Source organism: Macaca mulatta, chromosome 7, assembly GCF_049350105.2.
Source record: "Macaca mulatta isolate MMU2019108-1 chromosome 7, T2T-MMU8v2.0, whole genome shotgun sequence".
Lineage (NCBI taxonomy): Eukaryota > Metazoa > Chordata > Mammalia > Primates > Cercopithecidae > Macaca > Macaca mulatta.
In genome coordinates, this window is record NC_133412.1 from 29,468,778 (window position 1) to 29,491,225 (window position 22,448).

The window sequence follows — 22,448 nt, forward strand, 5'->3', positions numbered from 1 at the left end:
TCTAACACATGTTGCTCTGGGGAATAAACCATGCCCCTCTGGTGTCAGCCACATACCCAAATTTGGTACTATAAAACTCACGTGTCTGGCCACACATTCCCAATTCACAGGAAAGCATCCTTGGATTCCAAAATGGGAAATACCTGCTGAGGTCATCATGAAACACGGGCTGAGAATCTCAGCTGGGCAAGAAACAAGGCCTGTGTGTGCCAGAAACAAATCTGTCAGGCCAGGCGCAGTAGCTCTCGCCTGTAATCCCAGCATTTTGGGAGGCTGAGGCGGGCAGATCACCTGAGGTCAGGAGTTTGAGAACAGCCTGGCCAACATGGTGAAACCCGGTCTCCACTAAAGACACAAAAATTAGCCAGGCGTGGTGGCACGCGCCTGTAGTCCCAGCTACTCGGGAGGCTGAGCCAGGAGAATGGCTTGAACCTGGGAGGCAGAAGTTACAGTGAGCTGAGATTATGCCACCACACTCCAGCCTGGGCGACAGAGTGAGACTCCATTTCAATAAATTAATTAATTAATTAATTAATTAAAAAAATTAAAAAGGCCAGGCGTGGTGGCTCACGCCTATAATCCCGGCACTTTGGGAGGCCAAGGTGGGCAGATCACAAGGTTGGGAGTTGGACCAGCCTAACATGGTGAAATCCCATCTCTACTAAAAATACAAAAATTAGCCGGGCGTGGTGGCGAGCGCCTGTAATTGCAGCTACTCAGGAGGCTGAGGTAGGAGAATTGCTTGAACCCAGGAGGCAGAGGTTGCAGTGAGCCAAGATCATGCCACTGCACCCCAGCCTAGGCAACAGGGCGAGACTCCATCTCAAAACAAAACAAAACAAAACAACCAGATCTGTCCACTAAGGGGCTGCCGGTCACTGTAAGAGATACAGGAAAGTGCATGCTGCCAGCCCCTGCTCTGGCAAGTGAAGATTCAGTGTATGATCCTCCCCTGCTTCACCAGACCCTTCCCACCTTCCCCCAGGCTCTCAGCCACTTGCTCAGTGCGGAGCCCTGAAAAGAAATTCCCAAGCTGAATCCCAGCCCAACCACCAACCAGCTGCATGACCCTGAACAAATCATTTGACTTTGCTAAGCCTGCTTGTTCATCCCACAGATGGTGATGATACCACTTTCCTTCATACAGGGAAAAATGACAGCACAGTTGTTTGACACCTGGCAGGGCTCCAGCTTATACTTCCACAAGTAAAACTCATCAGCATCCTTTCCTCCCTTTCTCACCTGTCTGCCAAGGGATGAACACACTTAGGAAGGAGCTGGGTGAGTCTGGGCTGGGGTAAGGTAAAAGCGGCTGTGGGGTCAACTATGGGACCAAGAGAAGCTCAGAAATCATCTCTCGCTCTTCCACCTTCAGCTGTAACGTCCATTAGGAGCTGGAAAGTGCCACCCAAGGCAGGCTCTCTGATAAGAGGGAAAGAGATATTTGTCAAGAATTCTTACCCCAGGTCACGTAGCTCTCACACTTTATTTCCCTCCCTCAAGCTGTCTTGTTCTGCCACAAAACATGACAGGCAGAGTGAGCCCAGTAAAGCAATCAGATCCATCCTCTCTCTAGAAACCCTCCAAGGGCTTCCCGACTCACTGGGAATAAGAACCCAAATCTTCACTGTGCCCACAGGGTCCTGCATGAGCCCCCAGCATAACCTGCAGCTGGATTCTGCCCTGCACACTCCCCTCCAGACACACCTGCCTCCTCGCTCTTCCTCAGATACATTAGATAGGCCAAACACAGCCCCTCCCGGGGCCTCTGCCTAGCTCCTCCTTTTGCTTGAAGCTTGCTCTCCAGATGGTAGTCATGGTGCTGGTTCTCTTCCTTCGGGTCTGGATTCAAAGGCCCTTCTCAATGAGGCTTCCCTGGGCTACCTTCTCGAAAGCTTCTGCTCCCCCACACCTCATTTCCTGCTGTCTGCTTTAGTTCTTTTCTCCCTAACGCGTGTCATCTAGCGTGCCACCTAGCGTGTCACTCCCGCACTGGAATGGAAGCTCTGCCAGGGAGGGATGCTGGGCTGACTTGTTCACCTCAGTATCCCCCAGGGCTGAGAACAGTGCCTGACATACAATGGGCTGGCAGAATGTGTTGAATGAGTGACAGGCTTGGGTGTGTGTACATGTCAACAGAGGGGTGGAGACAGGAATAACCCCTAGGTCAAGCTGACTGAAGGCTGGAGATGATGGGATCTCACGCCTGGTGGTGGGAGGGAACTGACAAAGCCATGACAGGGACAGGTTTGAGGTCACTGCATGTGGAGGTGGGTTTGGAAGTGTGACATGGAGGGATCAGTTTAGAGCTTCCATTTTCTGTGGAGAAGGAGTCCAGGTGGAAGGGGAGGAGTCAGAGACCCATGCCGCATAGAGAGAGTCTAAAATTTTCACTGTGAAGAGCTGACCAGAGAAACTCCAGCCAGCTCTGAGAGCCTTGGTGAACTAGTGACTGTGGGACTGACAGTGGTCTCAGCGAGCCTCCTGTGTGCCGCTTCTACAGCAGCATCTGATGTTCAGCTGCAGGCACAAGAGAGAGGGGACAGCAGATTCATCCAGGCTGAGGTTCTGCCAGGCAGCTCCCATGAAGAGACAGAAGGACAAGGAAATTTGGATTGCTTGGCAAGACAGTTGCTGAAATGGTGGCCAACGTCTCAACACTGGATACTGAAGGAAGAGAAAAAAGGAAGGGGCTGAGAGACTGGAAGAGAGGAGAGCTAGGATCCTGGAGGAAGGAGCTCTCCCCAGGGAGAGAGTATGCTTGGAGGTGGAGGCAGTGATTGGAGATGTGGGAAGAGGAGCAGTCCTGAGTGCTGACAAGAACCCAGGCATGCGTGCAGCAGGGGTTGTGAAGGTGAGGGGCCCGCATGTCATCTCACAGGATGGGGCAGGGCTTAGGGGCAAGAGGAAGACTCAAGCCACAGTCCGAAGAAATGCCAAAGTCCTTAAGAAGTGAGAGAACCTGGCTAGGCACACGGTGGCTCATGCCTATAATCCCAGCACTTTAGGAGGCCAAGGCGGGAGGATCATTTGAGGCCAGGAGTTCAAGACCCGCCTGGGCAACATAGTGAGATCCTGTCTCTACGAAGAATTCTGAAACAAAAGTAGCCAGGTGTAGTAGTATGTACCTGTAGTCCCAGTTACCTGGGAGGCTGAGGCAGGAGGACTGCTTCAGCCCAGGAGGTTGAAGCTGCACTGAGCTATAACTCCACTCCACTCCAGCCTGGGTGACAGAGTGAGACCCTGTCTCTCTCTCTTTTTTTTTCTTTTTTTTGAGACGAGTCTCGCTTCACCAGGCTGGAGTGCAGTGGCAAGATCTCAGCTCACTGCAACCTCCAAGCTTGAACCTGGTTCAAGCTATTCTCCTGCCTCAGCCTCCCGAGTAGCTGAGATTACAGGCACCTGCCACCGCGCCCACTTAATTTTTGTTAGAGACGGGGTTTCACCACATTGGCCAGGATGGTCTCGATCTCCTGAACTCATGATCCACCTGCCTTGGCCTCCCAAAGTGCTGGGATTACAGGTGTGAGCCACCCTGCCTGGCTGAGACCCTGTCTCTTAAAAAACAAAAACAAAAACAGATGAATAAAGAAAAGAATGGCTGAGCACAGTGGCTCACACCTGTAATCCCAGTACTTTTGGAGGCTCAGGCGAGCATATCACTTGAGGTCAGGAGTTCAAGACCAGCCTGGCCAACATGGTGAAGCTTACTAAAAATACAAAAATTACCTGGTGTGGTGGCACATGCCTATAGTCCCAGCTACTTGGGAGGCTGAGGCAGGAGAATCCCTTGAACCCGGGAGGTGGAGGTGCAGTGAGCCAAGACTGCACCATTGCACTCCAGCCTGGGCACGAGGGAGCAAGACTCTGTCCCCCTCCCGCCAAAAAAAAAAAAAAAAAAGAAAAGAAAAGAAAAGAAATGGCCGGGAGCGGTGGCTCACGCCTGTAATCCCAGCACTTTGGGAGGCTGAAGCGGGCGGATCACCTGAGGTCAGGAGTTTGAGACCAACCTGGCCAACATGATGAAACCCCGTCTTTACTAAAAGTACAAAAATTAGCTGGGCGTGGTAGCACGTGCCTGTAATCCCAGTTACTCAGGAGGCTGAAGCAGAATTGCTTGAACCCAGGAGGCAGAGGTTGCAGTGAGCCGAGATCGTGCCATTGCACTCCAGCCTGGGCAACAAGAGTGAGACTCTGTCTCAAAAAAAAAAAAAAAAAAAAAAAAGAAAAGAAAAGAAAAGAAATGAGAGAACTTGGCTGGGAGATCAGGAGACATGTCAAAGGGGAAGTGGTCAAGAGAGTGATAAGAACCTTCAGAGAGCAAAGGTTTTATGGGGGGTGGAAGAGACGTGGTCTGGAAGCTGCAGGGGAATCAAGAGGGACACAACCACATCACTTCTGGTCTTTCCAGCTCAAAATTCTGACATATGCAGGTAGGGACAGACCCTTCCACTGTGGGTCTAAAATCTGGCCCTAGCTTTCGAGGGCACCACATTCTTGGCAAGACAAAAAAAAGTTTCCTCTTTTGGATTGACTACATTTGCCCCCTGAGGTTCCCTATTGAAAAGCTGCATCTCTGCTCTCTCTCTGTCTTAAGGCAACTTACAAATTCACAGAAAAGCTGAAACTATCCAGGCGTGCAGCCTGCACTATTGAATAAGTGAATTTCTGGAGAACGCCCTCTGCATGAAGCTCAAAGGAGTTTGGCAAAAGAAATCTGAAGTGAGCCTGAGCTGGCACTCTGATTGCCTGGGGGGGTATCCAGGTCCCATCGCTTATCAGCAGGGGACCTTCGGTAAGTCCTTTAACTTCTTTGTGCCTCAGTTTCCTCATCTGTCAAATGGAGAAGTTAGATGACCTATGAATACTTTTCACCATGTTGGCCAGGCTGGTCTCAAACTGGGAGGAGGATTTCTGGGAAAACTTTTGCTTTGCTTTCTTGATAGGGAGCAAAGAGAGACTGGTGTCCATATTCCCCCTTCTTCCTGCCTGGGATACAGAAGTGATGTCTGGAGCTGTGGCAATCATATTATAATCATGGGGCAAATGTCACTGCTCTAAGGTGTGGAGAAGAACGGCAGAAGGAGCCTGGGTCCCTGATAGGGGGGTGGTGGGAGTGGGGGGGTGCAGCTGAACAAAAGCAGGTGATCTTCCACCTTTGCTCTTGTTATGTAAGAAAAGTAACTCTCAATTTGCATAACCACATTATTTGGGGTTTGTGGTTAGTGATTGCTGGACACGATTTCTAAGCTTAGAGTGCCTCCTATTTAAAGGAGACCCCTAGGAAAGCACAGCACACGCTAGATCCAGGTCATCCACTTCTCTTAAGTCATCTTCAGAGATCAAAGGCTAAAGGCCCTAGCATGAACCCCATTTTTCCATTCCAAATAGAATGTAAAGGGTGGCACCGATTAGGAACGGCAGGAGAACAACGTCAAGGTGTGCGCGAGGGCACGGTGTGAGGCCTTGCTCAGCAAAGGGGAGCTGCCACCCTCGGAGCTGAAAAGTGAGCAGATACTACCACTTCCCCAAGCCTGGTCCCCAGTCCAAGCTCTGCTGAGGAGGAGCCCTCTGACAAAGTAAAGGAAGGTTGTTCTGGCCAAGAGTCACTGAACCTGGCTATTTAATCTAATCACTCACTCATAAAAATCACAGAGCCAGTTCTGAATTACGGTGGTGGTGGTGAAGAATGCAAGTTTAAGATTGCTATGGCTCTTTTATGCCAATCCACCATATCGATCCAAAAGCTTCCTAAACAGCCTTAAACGAACTGAAAGGTTGAATTTGGTGAGCTCCACCGCTTCCCTTCTCTCTCAGTCATCCATCCAGCTTCCCGCCCCCAAGGATAGGGGAGAGGCTGGAAAAATGAGCTTTGAAATTGCAGTCTCATAAAAGCAAAACTGAGAAAAGACAAAACAGTGATGGAGAAAGCCAGACGATCATTAAAAAACAAAACAGGAGTCTCTCCCAGGCCGCGCCCACACGGGCTCGCAGCGCTCGCTCGTCACCACAGACACCCCACCTCTTGCCCTCCGCATGGGAGGGGCAAGAACGCGATCAGTTCGCAGCTTCCAGGCAGGTGATGAGGTTAGCAAGTCCCGCAGTCCTCCGCTAGCTGGCGGCGGGGGTCTGCCAGGTGCCCGGACCCTCCGAGAGCCCCACGCCCGCGAGCCCCGGGGCTCGGGACCGCTACCCGCGGCTCACCTGCGCGCCCGGGCCCTGGGGCCCTGCTCCCGGGAGGTGGCGCGGGCCTGGCTCCCGTCGCAGCCCCGGCCGCCCCGCCAGGGAAGTCGCGAGCGTGTCCGGCTTGCCCCGCCCGCCTCCCAGCCCGCACTCACGCTCCACGTCGTGCAGCTTGGCCCGCTCCTCCTCCAGCTTGCCCTTGAGGCTTTCGGCCTCGCTCTTCAGCGACGCCAGCGTCTCGTTCTCGTGCAGCGCCTCGGTTGCCATCTTCGCGCGGGGACGCGGCGGGGAGGGAAGCGGAGAGCGGGGATGCGCTGAGCCGCGGTGGGCGCCGCTCCAGCTGCCGTCCCCGGCCCGGAGCACCGCCCCACGGTCCCGCCCTCCGTGATGACGCCAGCAGCTGCGGGCCCGGCTGCTGCGCCTGAGCCCCCAGACCCCGGCACCTGGGCTCGCGCTCTGGCGCAGTGCCCAGTGCGATGTCCGCGTCAGCACTGCCGCGCACACTACCCCGGAGAGGCAGGGAGTGTCAGGCCCATTTTACCGGCGGGCAAACTGAGGCTCAGGAATGCTGGGTTATTTGCCCGAGGACGCACACAGAGGGAAGGGCCAAGCCGGATTCCACCTCGGGACTCCCGGCTTCTGGGGAGACCGGTGAGGCTCCCGCGACACGGCCCTCCCATCCCCACGCCTCTCGTGCAGATCTCCGCTCTGTGGGACTTGATTGCGGGCTGCGGGCCCGGCTTCTGCAGGCAGAGAGAGGACGGGAGAGGAGACGGCTACGAGGCTTGGCCGCAGGTAGCTATGGTGCTCCCCCGACAAGGAACGGGAAACCCTCTTCGTTTGTTAATCTAAATGTACAAAAATAAAACTAGTTGCTGGGTTCTGAGACGGAGTCTCTGAGGCATTAGGAGGCCCACCCTTAGTTTTTCTTTTCTTCACGCAGGAATCAAGTCCCTGGCCTGGGGGAGGCAAAAGGAGATGGGCCGTGGGTCGGTGGGCGTGCGGGCTCAGACCTGGGGCTTCTGAGCCCACGCCCAGGCATCTGGGACCCCTCACTTCTGAGGCCACCTCCAGCCCTTTAGAATGAAGGGCTGGCACAGTTCTAGCAGGATGCACATTTAGTGACTTCTGTCAGACTGAAGCATCCCCTCGCCCCAAGCGCCTGAAGTGTGAGGGCAGTGTTCTAAGTGCTTTAATTCGCATTTGTTTAATCCTCGCAGGAGTCACCTTGAATGGGCACTCTTATCCCCACTTTACAGAAGAGGAAACTGAGGCACAGAAAGACGGAGTGATTACTCAGGGGGCACGCTCCAAGAAAGAGGGAGAGACAGGATTTGGACCCAGACAGGCTGGCTCCATAGTCCTCTGGACTTTGCTGTGGCTGATCCAACTCAAGCCTTCTCCTTTTTGCCTCTTCTGTGATCTTGCATGCGTTTGTGCAGAGAACGAGAAGGCAGATCAAAGTTACAAATTCTGTGGGAACATCATTAAGCAGAATCTTGGGTGCTGTCCCCACCTCTCTGTACCTGCTCCCTCCCAGAGGAGCCAGCCTGCACTTACTGCCCCGGGCCCTCTCTATCTGAGAAAAGTTGAAGGTACTTGATATAAATCTGTACATAGTTGTTTTGCAGGTTAGAGTCTGAGATCCTCAGTTTCCTTATCTGGAAAAGCTTCTTCATAGGATCTGCTTCATAGGATTGTTATGAGAATTAAGTAAGATGGTGTGGGCCGGGCGCGGTGGTTCACACCTGTAATCCCAACACTTTGGGAGGCCAAGGTGGGTGGATCACCTGAGGTCAGGAGTTCGAAACCAGCCTGGCCAACATGGCGAAACCCTCTCTCTACTAAAAATACAAAAAGTAGCCGGGTGTGGTGGTGCATGCCTGTAACCTCAGCTACTCAGGAGGCTGAGGCACGAGAATCACTTGAACCCTGGAGTCAGAGGTTGCAGTGAGCCGAGATTATGCCACTGCACTCCAGCCTGGGCAACAGAGTGAGACTCAAAAAAACAAAAAGATAGTGTGGGTGAAGACCTTAGCACACTTCTTCATACATAGCAGATGCTTATTCGCTGTTAGTTCTCTTTTCTGTTCCCATCCATATATTAATAGATTTATTTGTCGTTGTTCCTCAGTATTTAAGTATTTAGCATAGTACTTGCATATGGTAGGTGCTCAGTTAATGCTAGTTTATTAAATTGATGTATAAAACAATATATAAAATATATAAATCTGTATAAACTATGTTAAAAATATAAACGTATAACAAACATGTTTATAAATGGATAAACATATAAATACAATTATTTAAGTATAAGATAAGAATGTAAAAATTTAAAAGCAAAAATATTACACCTGTTTGAGAGTTTGTAGAGCAAAAGGTTAAGAGCACAGGCTCTGTCTAGATCTGACTGCCTGGGGGCAAATCCTGGCTCTGCTGTGTGGCCTGAGGGATTTACCTGTCTGTGTCTCGGGCTCATCTGTAATCGGGAGACAACGCCCCCTCCAGACTCTGCATGGCATTCGGAGAGAGCAGTGCGTGGCACACAATATGCCTCTGTTATTATTACTGAGGCTGCCTGTGACACTTGAGCAGTTCACATGAGATAATTTAAATGAGACACTGGGTCATGGGGGATACTTTTCACAAGGGCCATCTCGGGGGGCTCAGGCAAGGCAGCCTCGTCTCATCACCTCCTTAGGCTGGCTCTGGACCATTACAGGATGTGTGTGTGTGGTTCAGGGTCCTCCTAGCTGTGAAGATCTGAGGCACGTGGTACTTCTCACTGGTGTGTGCCGTCTTCTGGGGGTTCTTTCTGTAAAATAAACCTCAAACAGCCTCCAACCTGGAGAATCAACTATCTAGATATAAGGCCATCAAACTTTTAATGGTTGGGCAGTTTGCCAAGTGCTTTCTTGTATTTTGGTGTTCACTCCCTTCTTGTATTTTGGTGTTCACTCCCGCTGAGGAAGCCAGATATCAGAAAAGTGAGGTCAGCTACGTTCCACAGTGGTTGAGATAAAGGGTCACTCCTATTCATGAAAAGGGCCCAATGGGGACTGCGTCTACATCATCCCAAACACTTGGATGAAAGGCCAGCTGTCAGTCACTAGATGTCTCCTCAGCTGAATGATGCTGTCTGAATATTTGGGAACCCCCAAGTAGAGAGTAGAGATTGTATTAAAGTAATTGTGTTTTTTGCCATTGCTTTCAATTGAAAGCAATGAGAATTGTTATGAGAATTAAGTAAGATGGTGTGGGCTGGGCACAGTGGTTCACACCTGTAGTCCCAATACTTTGGGAGGCCAAGATGGGTGTATCACCTGAGGTCAGGAGTTCAAAACCAGCCTGGCCAACATGGTGAAACCCTCTCTCTACTAGAACTACAAAAATTAGCTAGGCGTGGTGGTGCGTGCCTGTAACGTCAGCTACTCAGGAGGCTGAGGCATGAGAATTGCTTGAACCCTGGAGTCAGAGGTTACAATGAGCCGAGCTCGCACCATTGCTTCAATTGAAAGCAATGGCAAAAACCACAATTACTTTTGCACCAACCTAATAGTGGCGCTAGCCGTCAACTGTTCCCTAGAAGAGTATCTCCAGGCATGGCCCCTGTGCCTGGGAGAACCTATGTGCCACAGAGGACTCAAAATCTGGGATTTTGCAGGGGAAATTGTTTAAAAAGCAGAAGGTTAGATTAATAAATAATGGGGAGGGGGGTAAGGCCCCCAGAAAGCAGGTTTGTTTTTAAGAACTAAATGTCCTCAGTTCTACAATTCGCAGAGCCAAGTTAGAACATAGAATGTAGAAATATACTACAGGTAGAAGCCCGTTACACCTAGACTGAAGACACATCCAAACTGCTATGCTGTATCAAAGCGTTTTTATGCCACCCTAGGCTGTTTACTTGCTATTTGCTTTAAGGGAGTAATTTTGTTTTTTTTTTTTTTTTTTTTTTTTTTTTTTTTTTTTTTTTTGAGACGGAGTCTCGCTCTGTCGCCCAGGCTGGAGTGCAGTGGCGCGATCTCGGCTCACTGCAAGCTCCGCCTCCTGGGTTTTACGCCATTCTCCTGCCTCAGCCTCCTGAATAGCTGGGACTACAGGCGCCAGCCACCGCGCCCGGCTAATTTTTTGTATTTTTAGTAGAGACGGGGTTTCACCGTGGTCTCGATCTCCTGACCTTGTGATCCGCCCGCCTCGGCCTCCCAAAGTGCTGGGATTACAGGCGTGAGCCACCGCGCCCGGCCTAATTTTGAATGTAATCACTGTCAGGGGTTACAATGAAATCAGAAGGATAAAAAGCGCCCTTTCTTTTTCAGTTGGATAAAATGTATTCCTCTCTTTGATTGTATTACAGATTTTGTTGTTTTAAATATGTGAGGATTTCCTACTGGGCTTTTCAGGAGGAGTGCTTTACCACTTTTCACCAAGTGGGGGCTCTGCTCAGCTGCACTATTGAGCGCAGCTATGCAAATTCTCTGAGATAGGACTAATTCTTAGGGCTTCAGTGATGCTGTGGGCATTTTTGCTGCAAGATCTGAAGCCTGTGCACAGCCACCTCTGGTGCGGACTTGATTTTGTGTACTTTGAAAATTCCAGGATTTGTATTCCATTCCTAGTCTTTGTTGAAGGCTTAGGACGAAAGAGTACTTCTGAGCTGAATTTTGCTCACTACTGAGGCCCTGTAAGATTCCATCTTCATTAGAGCTGGACCCACACACCACTGGGACCTGTCCTTGGAAAGATGCTCCCAGACTGTTTATTTGCCAGCTTCTCTTTTAGCTTGATTGCCTGCCAAGCAGACTTGTAGAAGTCAGAAGAAAAAAGTATTAGCCCTAAGAAAGAATAGAAGCTAAAACATTCATGGAGCACTTTGCTTGCTGGGTACTATTTAAAATAAGTTATCAAATGAAATCATGTGATCCTAATAAAACTCTTATGATGTAGGTGCTATTAGTATTTCTATTTGCAGATGGGAAAACAGGCTTCAGGAGAAAGGTGAGAACCTCCTTGCACACCACTAACTAGGAATATAAATAGGATTTGGACCCAGGCAGTCAGACACTAGAATCCACATCCTGAACCTCTATGCTATACTGCCTGGCCAAGCCTAGGCATACTGAAAAGTGTGTGTTATAGAAACTGATTCTATGGCAACTCATCTGTCACAGGACTCTTGCTTGACTGTTTTAAGACAGATAACTAAATTTTTTTTTAAAGTGGCACTTACGATTTCTGCACATGTTGAACAGTAGCTGAGTTGTTGAGATTTCTTGAAAACTGGTCTCAGAGCTCTTTGTTTGAAACATTTGTCACATGAGCCAAATACATTAGCAAGAAAGGTCTGATCACACATCTTCTACCCAAGATGAACTGAGAAAAAGTGAAAAGAAGGGAGAGGGTGTGAGAAAAGCCAATGGTTTTAGCTTTCTAAAATCTCTTCTTGCTTGTACCATGGTAGCTATTCAGACGTCTACATGTGGGATAGAGTATATGCAATTAATTTATAACCTTTCAACTATTACAACATGCTGGGTCAATACAACTCATTTATTTAATCAGTGAGAAAGCATCAGACAGTAGGTTTTCTGAACTTAACGCGTCTAACCAGTTTTTTGGCAGCTGGCAGACACAGTCAGGATTGATCCTGGCAGCACAGTATCAATTCTGTGGGGTTTCACAACGGAAAATGTTGTTGTAATGGATGCTATAATTTAAAACTTTTAAAAACATTCCTCCCGTCAGGGTGAACTTTTACAGTAAAGATAAGTGTCAGCAAATGATGGAGCCTGACCCTAACCAAAGCCAGGGGGCTGAGTAAGGGTGGTGTGGGTTCCCTGCAAGGCAAGCACCCACTTATTAAACATTTGACAGCCAAAGACCCAGGGTCCCTGTCTGTTCACAAGGAAGTCAACAGACAGGCCCAGGCCACTGCAGGGAGGCAGCCTTGAGGCAGCACAAGCATCTAGTGGTTTCAGGGACAGGCTGTGGCTGCCTGGTCCTGGACCACCACTGAGGCTAGTTACCTGATCTCTCTGAAGCTTAGTTTTGCTAATCTGTCAAGTGGAGATCTTAAAATCTACCCTCTGAGGTTATCAGGAGAATGATAAGAGTCAGTGCATAAAGCACTTAGCTCGAGGTTGGTAATACAGAGAGTGCGCCAGTGCCCTGAGTGGCAGCAGTAGCGGGAACAGTGGCTGCCTTGGGAAGGAGGGATAGGGGAAGGGGCAGGGTGAGGCTGGAGATGCGAAGGAAAAAAATGAGAGGAGCCTATGGCAACGGTTCAGACAAGACGCGAGGAAGTCATGGACTAAAGGTGAGAAAGTAACTTTTATCTGAGGAATGCAAGCCCTTTTAAATTATCAGGCCCAGAGAGTCATGAAAATGAGACAGCAATAATGTCCTAGTCCCCACTTTGAGCTGTGTATTCATCTTTTTATTATTATTATTGTTATTGTTATTTTGAGACAGAGTATCTCTCTGTCTCCCAGGCTGGAGGGCAGTGGCACAATCTTGGCTCACTGCACCTCATTCTCCTGGGTTTAAGGGATTTTCCTGCCTCAGCCTCCCAAGTAGTTGGGATTACAGGCATAAACCACCATGCCAGGCTAATTTTTGTATGTTTAGTAGAGACAGGGTTTCACCATGTTGGCCAGGCTGGTCTCGAACTCCTGACCTCAAGTTATCTGCCCACCTTGGCCTCCCAAGGTGCTGGGATTACAGACGTGAGCCACCACACCTGGCCTCACCTCTTGAAACTGCTTGCTATTCACACAAGTAGCTAAAAAACAACCTAATAATGCCACACTGGACACTATAACCCACACCCTGTAGTGTAACAATGTATAGCCAATCACTAATCAATGTTATTTCTGTAAACCAATGAGAATTCCTGACAACTTTGTATCAGCCAACTCCCTGTCCCTCTTTTTTGCCTTTAAAAAAAAAAAAAAACTGCTTGTAACAAAGGCCAAACAGAGATAATGTTCAAGGTTACTTGGGTCTGGGCCTTCCAGGCATCTGTCCTCACTTTGGCTCAGGTAAACTCCTTAAATCTTGTTTTGTGCTACAGCCTCTTCCTTTTAGGCCCACAGAGCAATGTAGTGGGATGGACTTGGACCATGCTTAGGAAAGAGAAAGAGAAGGAGCTGGATTTGGCATGTGGGGTTGAGGAGGGGGAGATGTGGGTGCTGTGGCCTAGATTTCTTTGGGAGACCGAGGGGTTATGTTGCCATTGCTGGAGATGAGGACAAAGCGGTTAAGGGGGAAGGGAGGCCAGTGTGGCCCTGTCAATTTGGTAGGTGTTCCAGAGTAAGTCCCTTCAAGATTCAAAGAAATGACTCCCTGAACATAAAGATAATTGGGAGCGGTGGTCTGGACATTTCAACAGAGTCAAATCTGAGAGGGATGCATTTATGGGGGAGGTGACAGTGGGGACATTTCTGATGAGAAACGTCTGCCATGTGGAGCCCACCCTGGGGCTGGAGAGAGAATGGGGAGCTCATGAGTTGGGCTGAGCTCCTACAGCAAAGGGGCAGCCAGCACAGTTCCAGAGACCTCTAGGCAACAAAGGCATACAGGGCATCCCTTAGGGACAACAGCTCGAAAGGAAACCAGCTACCAACTGCCACAGAGTGCCCAGCCCTTGCCTCTCAAAACTATCCTGGGAGGGGGGCAGGACATCTGTGTTACAGCTGAGAAGAAGCAGGGGGATTAAGTAAGTCCAAGGTCAGCGGCAGAGCTGAGTCTGTAAGTAGCGTGAATACACACTTTGGAACCCTTCCAAGCTAGCATGGTCAAGCCGCATGGTTTTGTCACAAAAGGTGAGTTAACAAAAAAGGGCCTGCCCTCCACAGCCTGGCCCATGGTGGGGCTTGGTAACTGTTGCACCCCACTCCCCAGCCCTGTAAAAGGCAGCCAGTAACAAGGTCAGTCTGAGCACTCCCAGTAATAGCATTAGGACGGTGAGCCATGGGCTGTTAAGCAAGGGAGCAGTGTCATCCACGTGGATTATTCCAGAATTTGTGCTTCCAGAAATAGGTCAGAGAGAGAGAGAGAGAGAGAGAGAGAGAGAGAGAGAGAGAGAGAGAGAGAAGGGATGGCAGGAAAACAAACTAGGTTAAGAGATTGCTATGTTCTGCAGAAGAAGAAATGAGCTCCAGACAGAGGAGCAGCTATGGGAATGGAAGGCGAGAGGAACCCATGGCACCAAGTAGAGGAGGAATAGAAGGATGGCTGGGAGGCACGGAAGAGAAAGACAAGTAGAAAAGATGGCCGATATTCCATATCTAGATAGAGGCAATGTTTTTCTTCTCAAACTAAATTGCGAATTTTTTCAAATTATAAAAGATACTTACAATGTTCATTATAAGTAACTTGAAACAGAGGGCTGGGCGCGGTGGCTCACACCTGTAATCCCAACACTTTGGGAGGCTGAGGCGGGTGGATCACTTGAGGCCAGGAATTTGAAACCAGCCTGGCCAACATAAGGAAACCCCATCTCTACAAAAAATACAAAAATTAGCCTGGCATTGTGGCGTGCACCTGTAATCCCGCTACTCGGGAGGCTGAGGCAGGAGAACCACTTGAAGCCAGGAGGCAGATGTTGCAGTGAACTGAGATCACGCCACTGCACTCCACCCTGGGCAACAGAGTGAGACTCCATGTCAAATAAGTAAATAAATAACTGGAAACAGAAGGACACAAAAAGGGGAAGGTAATCGCCTACATGCCCTATGCCAATAAAAATAACTGACTTGTTGGCATTTTATGTTTTCTTCTAGTATCTTTATAAGCATATATGTGTGTGCTTTTTTTTTTTTTTTTTTTTTTTTTTTTTTTTTTTTTTTTTTTTTGAGACAGAGTCTCGCTCTGCCACTGGGGCTGGAGTGCAGTGGCCGGATCTCAGCTCACTGCAAGCTCTGCCTCCCGGGTTTACGCCATTCTCCTGCCTCAGCCTCCCGAGTAGCTGGGACTACAGGCGCCTGCCACCTCGCCCGGCTAGTTTTTTGTATTTTTAGTAGAGACGGGGTTTCACTGTGTTAGCCAGGATGGTCTCGATCTCCTGACCTCGTGATCCGCCCGTCTCAGCCTCCCAAAGTGCTGGGATTACAGGCTTGAGCCACCGCGCCCGGCTATGTGTGTGCTTTTTAAAAAATTGGAATTGTATACCATATACTACTTTAACTTATATAATAGCATTTTCATCTTCGCGTCACTGCATATTCCTGGAAAACACTATTTTTTAATTGACACTCCAATTTGTGAGTCTCATGGGCCTTAAGTCATATCACATAGCTAGCATTTTAGACCTCACTGGTTAAACATGGTCAAGCTACAAACTAAATTTAAAGCATTTTAAAACTGTAAATGTTACACATATGATTGTAGAAAGTTTGGGGGAAAAAAGGTATAAGGAAGAAGATAATCACCTATAATCCCACGACTCAGAGAAACTTCTTTTTACATTTTGGTGTATGCAAGAATAGATTTGAGACCACAGAGGTCATACTGTTCATGTATACTGATGACATTTCTATATCTTGATGTTTTTCACTTAGTATTTATATCATGAGCTAAATTTAATTTTAGTACTTTCTGTTGTACTTATTGTCAATAATCCTTTTTATGATGAGAGAATTTTTCACAGCTAGAGCCAATGTTTCGATGAACATTTTGACAAGAAAGACAAAAATGCCCCATTTAACAAATTTTGCCATGAAGTTGCTTTCCAGTAGGAGTTCATAGAACTTCTCAAACCTTCCCCTAATAACCTTATGCCAAGCACAAACTGTCTTTGATATCTGTTTTACCTAAATATATGGCTTAAAAATTACCACAGAAATACATGTTTATTTTAAAAAGAACCAATACCAAAGATGAGAAAGTAAAACTTGAATCCCCCATCACATGCCCTGCATTTTCACTGCCCTTATTTGGTTTGTTGTTTATTCTTCCAGACTTTTCTGGCACAAACACATAGATACAGCTTTGGTAGTCATGCAAATAGGGCTACTTGCTTTCTTTGTCTAACATATTCTGTTAACACTTATAGATCTACCTTTTTTGGTAATAGGTTCAGCATTATTCTGTCCTATGGAGTGTCATAATTTATTAAACCAACTTCCTGTGTTTGGATACATAAGGTATATCCACTTTTTACTTTTAAAATACTGCTTCATTAACTCAATTAAAAATGGACAAAAAGACTTTCATACATTGCTGGTGGAAAGGTAAAGTGGGGTATCCATTTTCCAACAGTGCAGCTGTGGAAAACAGTTTGGTAGTTATTCAAAACATTAAATATACAGCTGTTATCATATGACCCCACAATCCTACTTCTAGATATATACCCAGGATAATTGAAAATGTATGTTCACTGGCCAGGTGTGGTGGCTCACGCCTGTAATCCCAGTACTTTGGAAGGCCCAGGTGGGTAGATCACCTGAGGTCAGGAGTTCAAGACCAGCCAGGGCAACATGGTGAAACCCCATCTCTACTATACAAAAATTAGCCAGGTGTGGTGGCAGGCACCTGTAATCCCAGCTACTTGGGAGGCTGAGACATGAGAATCGCTTGAACTCACGGGATGGAGGTTGCAGTGAGCCGAGATCACACCACTGCACTCCAGCCTGGGCAACGCGAGGAGACTCCGTCTCAAAAAAAAAAAAAAAAAAAAAGGAAAAAAGAAAAAAAATGCACCTACAAATGTTCATGGCAGCATTATTAGCCCAAAGTGAAAGCAACTCAAGTGTCCACTGACAAACGAATAAACAAAATGTCTATCCCTCCAGTAGACTGCTATTCAGCAACAAAAAAGAATGACATTCTGACACATGCTACAACATGGTCCAACCTTAAAAACGCTATCCTATGAAAGAAGCCAGACACAAAAAGCCACATGTTGTATGATTTCATTTATGTGAAGTGTACAGGATCAGCAAATTCGTAGAGACAGGAAGCAGATGAGTAGTTGGGAGGTGGAGGGAAGAGAGAGTAAGGGGGAAGGAGGGAGTTGTGAGTGGCTGCTTAAGGGGTATGGGATTTCTTTTTTGGGGTGATGAAAATACTCTGGAGTTAGTGACAATGGTTGCAAATCCTTGTAAATAAACTAAGAAAACACTGAAATATATGTTTTAAAATGATGGGTTTTAAAACATGAAACAAAACATGTGGACATCATATCTCAATAAAGATTATTTTTAAAATGGACAAAAGGCTTGTGTAGTCACTTCACAAATAAGGATACTTATATGGTCAATAAACATATAAAAAAGTGCTCATTATCATTAGTCATCAAAGAAATACAAAGTAAAACTACGGTGTGATACAACTACTTACCCATCAGGAAACTTAAAAAGCCTGACAACACAAAAGTGTGGGCAAGGATGCAGAGACTGGAACTGCCTTTCTCTGCTGATGGGAGTGTAAGTTGGTATAACCACTGTAGAAAACTGGTTGGTAGGAGCTAATAAAGTGAAATGGATATATTCTATGACCAAGCAATTCTACTCCTGCATACATACGCCACGGAAAATAATGCTTATTTCCTTTAAACACACACACACACACACACACACACACACACAAAATGTCATAGCAGCTTTATTCATAGAAGGCCTAAACTTGAAAGACCCAAATGTTCACCAGTTGTAGACTAAATTGTGAAATGAGCATAGAGTAAAAAAGAACAAATTGATACACACAACAATGTGGATGTATCTCAGACTTACAACTACAAAATGTTCTGTGTCAAAAACCTTTTTCTAACCCCATAAACTGTACTCAGAGGCTTATGTTGTCATGTGTCACCTGGATCAAATTTTAAAACTAACAGTGATTTTAAGTATGCTTAATCTTTTTCCTGATGCCACTATTAATGTAAAAAACACTTTACTGTTTCAAAATAAATTCATGTGTATTGTAGAAAAATTAGATTTTACAGATTAACAGCAACAAAACCCCTCACCCATGCTCCCACCACAAAGACCTGCTAACACTGTGGCCTGTACTCATCTGGATGCTTTTCTGAGCACTTCAAAAGCTGGAGTATTTTAACTAAATGTCAGCATGCACGTACCTTCCAGAGTCAGCACTGGGAGCCACAGAGCAGACGGTGAGAGGTGAGGACTGGCGCACAGCTTGAGGTGTGAAGCACCTCTCCCACCGGTTAATCTCCTTATCTTCTCAGAGTGCTTCTCAGCTTGCTTTCTTCCCCCACTGCACTTCCATGCTCCCTGCTGGGCACGCGCTGCCATCTGCATCCCTCACTCACCCCTGGAACCTTCTGCCCAGCCCCACTGTGGAGGGAGACCTTGGCAGGTTTGACCTCTGTGTCTGCGCCCACTCACTGAGCAGGCCTCACATTCACCTGGGCCGCATGTTCTTAACATTTCTCTATTTTGGTCTCCTTGCCGCTGTCAGCTTTGTAGAACTGATCAAGACCTGTGGGGTGAGCGCCTCCCTCTCCCCATGTTTCCACACATAAACTCCTCAGCCTCCACAGGTCTCCCTGTCCCCAAACATGACCTACTTTGTCCCATGGCTGACTCCCCGCCACACACGCACAGTCCTCCAACAGGACTTGGCTCCGTCGGTTCTCTCCCACCTCATCAGCAGTAGGATGAAGGCAGGGATGCAGAGGATGTGGTACCTGCCCTCTGGGGCTCACAGGCCTACAGAGGAAGTGGGCAGCATTTTTGGCTTCCAGCCCAGGGTAAGTGCTGTAAAACAGGCATAAATCCTGAGTTATGGAAGCCGAAAATCAACCGTGATGGCTCCTCATGGTGTGGGGAAGGTCTAGAAAGGGCATGGAGGTCACAGCTCAGGATCAGAAATCCAGCCAATTCTCTACCAAGTAGCCCCTCATTCTGACACAGTGTGGAAGCACCCTGGAGACACAGCCTGAGCCAGCACTGTGACATGTTTAGTTCCTTTCTACACATTTTAATATACTTTAAATGAGATATTATGGATCTGTAAAGATTCTAGCGTCTTTCAGTGTGACCCTAAAGAAAGGCATAAAACTTGTGCACTTAAGAGACATGTCATCTCCTTGCAACGAAAGAATCTGACCCAATTCATTTGGTAATTAATTTTATTGATTAAAGTATTACAAAGTTCTACTTTTCATTTTTTCATGTACAATATATTGAAATGAACTAAACTCAATCACTTATAATATGAAAAGATATTATTACATATTAGCAGGGTGATATCGCTTCATAATCCTGTATTATTGCTACCTCTAAGACACTAGTCTGTATTATAGAATCACAGCTATCACCTGTGACTGTTAGACGCAGAAGGTGCAGTTGGGATTCTTGGGTTGGTAACACAACAGCACTGGATCCACAGGCCAGAGACTAGGAGTGCTTATCAAATGAGGTTTTAGGCTCTGAAAGGAAGGAATGAGAAGGTGTGCCGGGACAAGAAATAGCCAGTTCCCATAAAACTTGGGAAACATAGATTTCTCAAAAGGAGGGTCCGACCTAATTTTTTAGTTACTTTTGGAGAAAATTTAAAAATAAATACATTGAAATGCTGATTAGAGAGAGAAAATAATTTAGGTTGCCTTTTTAAACTGATTTTTTTTAAAGTTATTGTATGAAAGGTATTAAAAAATAAAAAAAATTATGGTGAATATGTTGGTAGGTAAGATGTGAAGTTCTTTCAGAGAAGATAAATGGCACGGCAATTACGCTTTAATAATATATTAGTTTAAAATAGATATACACATAAAAATACTTCATATGATTCATCTCAGATTGAACACTCTCTTAAAAATTAAAAGGGTCAGCTGGGTGAGGTGGCTCATGCCTGTAATCCCAGAACTTTGGGAGGCTGAGGGGGGCGGATCACAAGGTCAAGAGATCGAGACCATCCTGGCCAACATGGCGAAACCCGTCTCTACTAAAAATACAAAAATTAGATGGGCGTGGTGGCGTGTACCTGTAGTCCCAGCTACTCAGGAGGCTGAGGCAGGAGAATCACTTGAACCTGGGAGGCGGAGGTTGCAGTAAGCCGAGATCACACCACTGCACTCCAGCCTGGCAATAGAGTTAGACTCCGGAGTCTCAAAAAAAAAAAAAAATTTAGAAGGGTCTAAAATAAACTTTTTTTTTTTGAGACGGAGTCTGGCTCTGTCGCCCAGGCTAGAGTGCAGTGGTGCGATCTCGGCTTACTGCGATCTCTGCCTCCCGGGTTCACGCTGTTCTCCCAACTCGGCTTCCCGAGTACCTGGGACTACAGGCGCCCACCATCATGCCTGGCTCACTTTTCTAAAATAAACATTTCTCAATGCAGGGCATTTTCATTAAAACGAATTCATGAAAACCTTCCGTCCCCAGCAGGCATGGGGCAAGAGAGCTCTTGGCAGGCCATGGTGGCCAGATGGGATTATTTCCTGGAAGACTGAGCCCTGGAATCCACTTGCAGCTTTGTAAATGTACTCAGGCTTCACAGGAACCTTAGAAAACTTGGAAGCCACTGTGTCCCCAGATCTCACTCCCTCCTGGTAGAGCCCTGCCACAGACAGAACAGATCAAGAGGCACGTGGAAGAAAATATAAGCCCTCCAGGAATTTCAGTCAAAACCAGCTGAGATTTGAGAGTGAGACATGGTTTTTCCAACTACAGCTGGTGTGTGTGAATTCTTACAAAATTGCAGCAGCAGCACTGTCACTGTGGGTGAGAGATGATGTGGTCCATTTGAGAAAAGTCTATTTTCTTCCTTAAATCACATTCCAATTTCCATTGCCAATTAATAAACCACATCCCTCATAGTGAACCTTCACTTAGCTTTTGAGGAAAAAGTGCATTGACTTTTTCTCCTGCTATAACCTATTCAGAAAGCCTAGCTTGAAACTGCTGGGGATCTGAATCATTTCCAGAGCATGTGGAGAGGGGGTAAAAGGAAATGTGACTTGAAAGAGATATTTGGTATCCAACATCAGCTGTGATGAATCCTCGCGGCTATTTAGGAGAGCCTGGAATCAGAATCAGAGGAAAAATGAGTAAGGAAACTAACATGTTCTGCTTTACTGCTACCTGAAAGTCAAGGCAAAACACAACTATCTCTAGTGGAGAAATGCTTGCACCATCATGTGAAATGACATACATGAGAGCTTTTTAACAACAGCACAATTCCAAAGTCTATCCAGGGCTTCCAGATCAGCTCTCATGAACAATTAACTTGCCTGTTTCACTTCAGAAGTTAATTTCCCATGGGATGAGCTGACCATAAATCTGTTTTATATTCTAATCTATTCTAATCAGCATAATTCTAAGGTCAAACATGAGTAGATGTCAAGTATTACATTTTTATTGAACCCAACTTTCTTCTTCATTCATGGGTTTGCAACCTTTTTGCTCTCAGGACTGCTTTATACTAAAACATTACCAAGGCCCCAAAAGCTTTTGTGTATATGGGTATGACTATCAGTATTTGCCATATTAGTAATTAAAATGATTTATTAATTCATTAAAATAAGCTCAATACATGTTAAACATAAGTTTCCAAAACAAAGAAAATTTAGTGAGAAGTGGTATTTTCTATTTTTGCAAATCCCTTTAATGTCTGCTTAATATATCATATATAATCATACATTATATATGCCATATTTTAATATATATGTCATATTATCATATATATAACATATCATATATATCCGTTTCTGCATTCAATCTGTTGTGATACGTTATTTTGGTTGAAATACATGAAGAAAATCCATAGGTATCTATTTAGAAAATCCACAGATACCTATTTAGAAAATCCACAGGTATGTATTCAGAAAAAGGAAGAGTTTGCAGACCCTCTTCAAAGTGTCTCAAGGACTCCCAGGGATCCTTGAGCCAAACTTGGAGAACTGCTGCCCTAGCGTTCCTTAGGGGAGAAACTTTAGGGATTATATAAGAAAAAATGGTTATACAAATGATTATAAAAGAAAAATCATCTCGGTTTCCATTCAGCCTCTGCCCACTTGCATGGTATTCAAAGATCAGTAAGAAATAAGATATATTGGCCGGGCGCGGTGGCTAAAGCCTGTAATCCCAGCACTTTGGGAGGCCGAGATGGGTGGATCACGAGGTCAGGAGATCGAGACCATCCTGGCTAACACGGTGAAACCCCATCTCTACTAAAAAAATACAAAAAACTAGCCAGGCAAGGTGGCGGGCGCCTGTAGTCACAGCTACTCGGGAGGCTGAGGCAGGAGAATGGCGTGAACCTGGGAGGCGGAGCTTGCAGTGAGCTGAGATCTGGCCACTGCA

At 46.6% G+C, this 22,448-nt stretch overlaps 3 protein-coding genes across 11 annotated transcripts in view; 1 reads left to right on the plus strand and 2 right to left on the minus strand.

The window, feature by feature from the left end:
- Positions 1-6,464, minus strand: part of GNB5 (G protein subunit beta 5) — a 57,071-nt gene extending 50,607 nt beyond the window's left edge. The window contains exon 1 of the mRNA XM_015142260.3: positions 6,339-6,464. Within this exon, the coding sequence (XP_014997746.1) occupies positions 6,339-6,450 (112 nt within the window). The 5' untranslated portion in view covers positions 6,451-6,464. The remainder of the gene's footprint in view (positions 1-6,338) is intronic.
- A 106-nt stretch (positions 6,465-6,570) lies between these two features.
- On the plus strand, positions 6,571-7,785 carry LOC144329872 (uncharacterized). Its single transcript, XM_077939438.1, has 2 exons — positions 6,571-6,978; positions 7,404-7,785. Exons 1-2 carry the CDS (start codon positions 6,571-6,573, stop codon positions 7,413-7,415), a joined length of 420 nt encoding a protein of 139 aa, XP_077795564.1. The 3' UTR covers positions 7,416-7,785.
- Positions 7,786-19,262: 11,477 nt separating this feature from the next.
- The window catches only part of MYO5C (myosin VC), a 108,930-nt gene continuing 105,744 nt past the window's right edge, over positions 19,263-22,448 (minus strand). For all 9 annotated transcript variants that reach the window (XM_077939413.1, XM_077939412.1, XM_028850929.2 and 6 more), the window contains one exon: positions 19,263-21,166. In XM_077939413.1, coding sequence (XP_077795539.1) covers positions 21,014-21,166 — 153 coding nt within the window. In that variant the 3' untranslated portion in view covers positions 19,263-21,013. The remainder of the gene's footprint in view (positions 21,167-22,448) is intronic.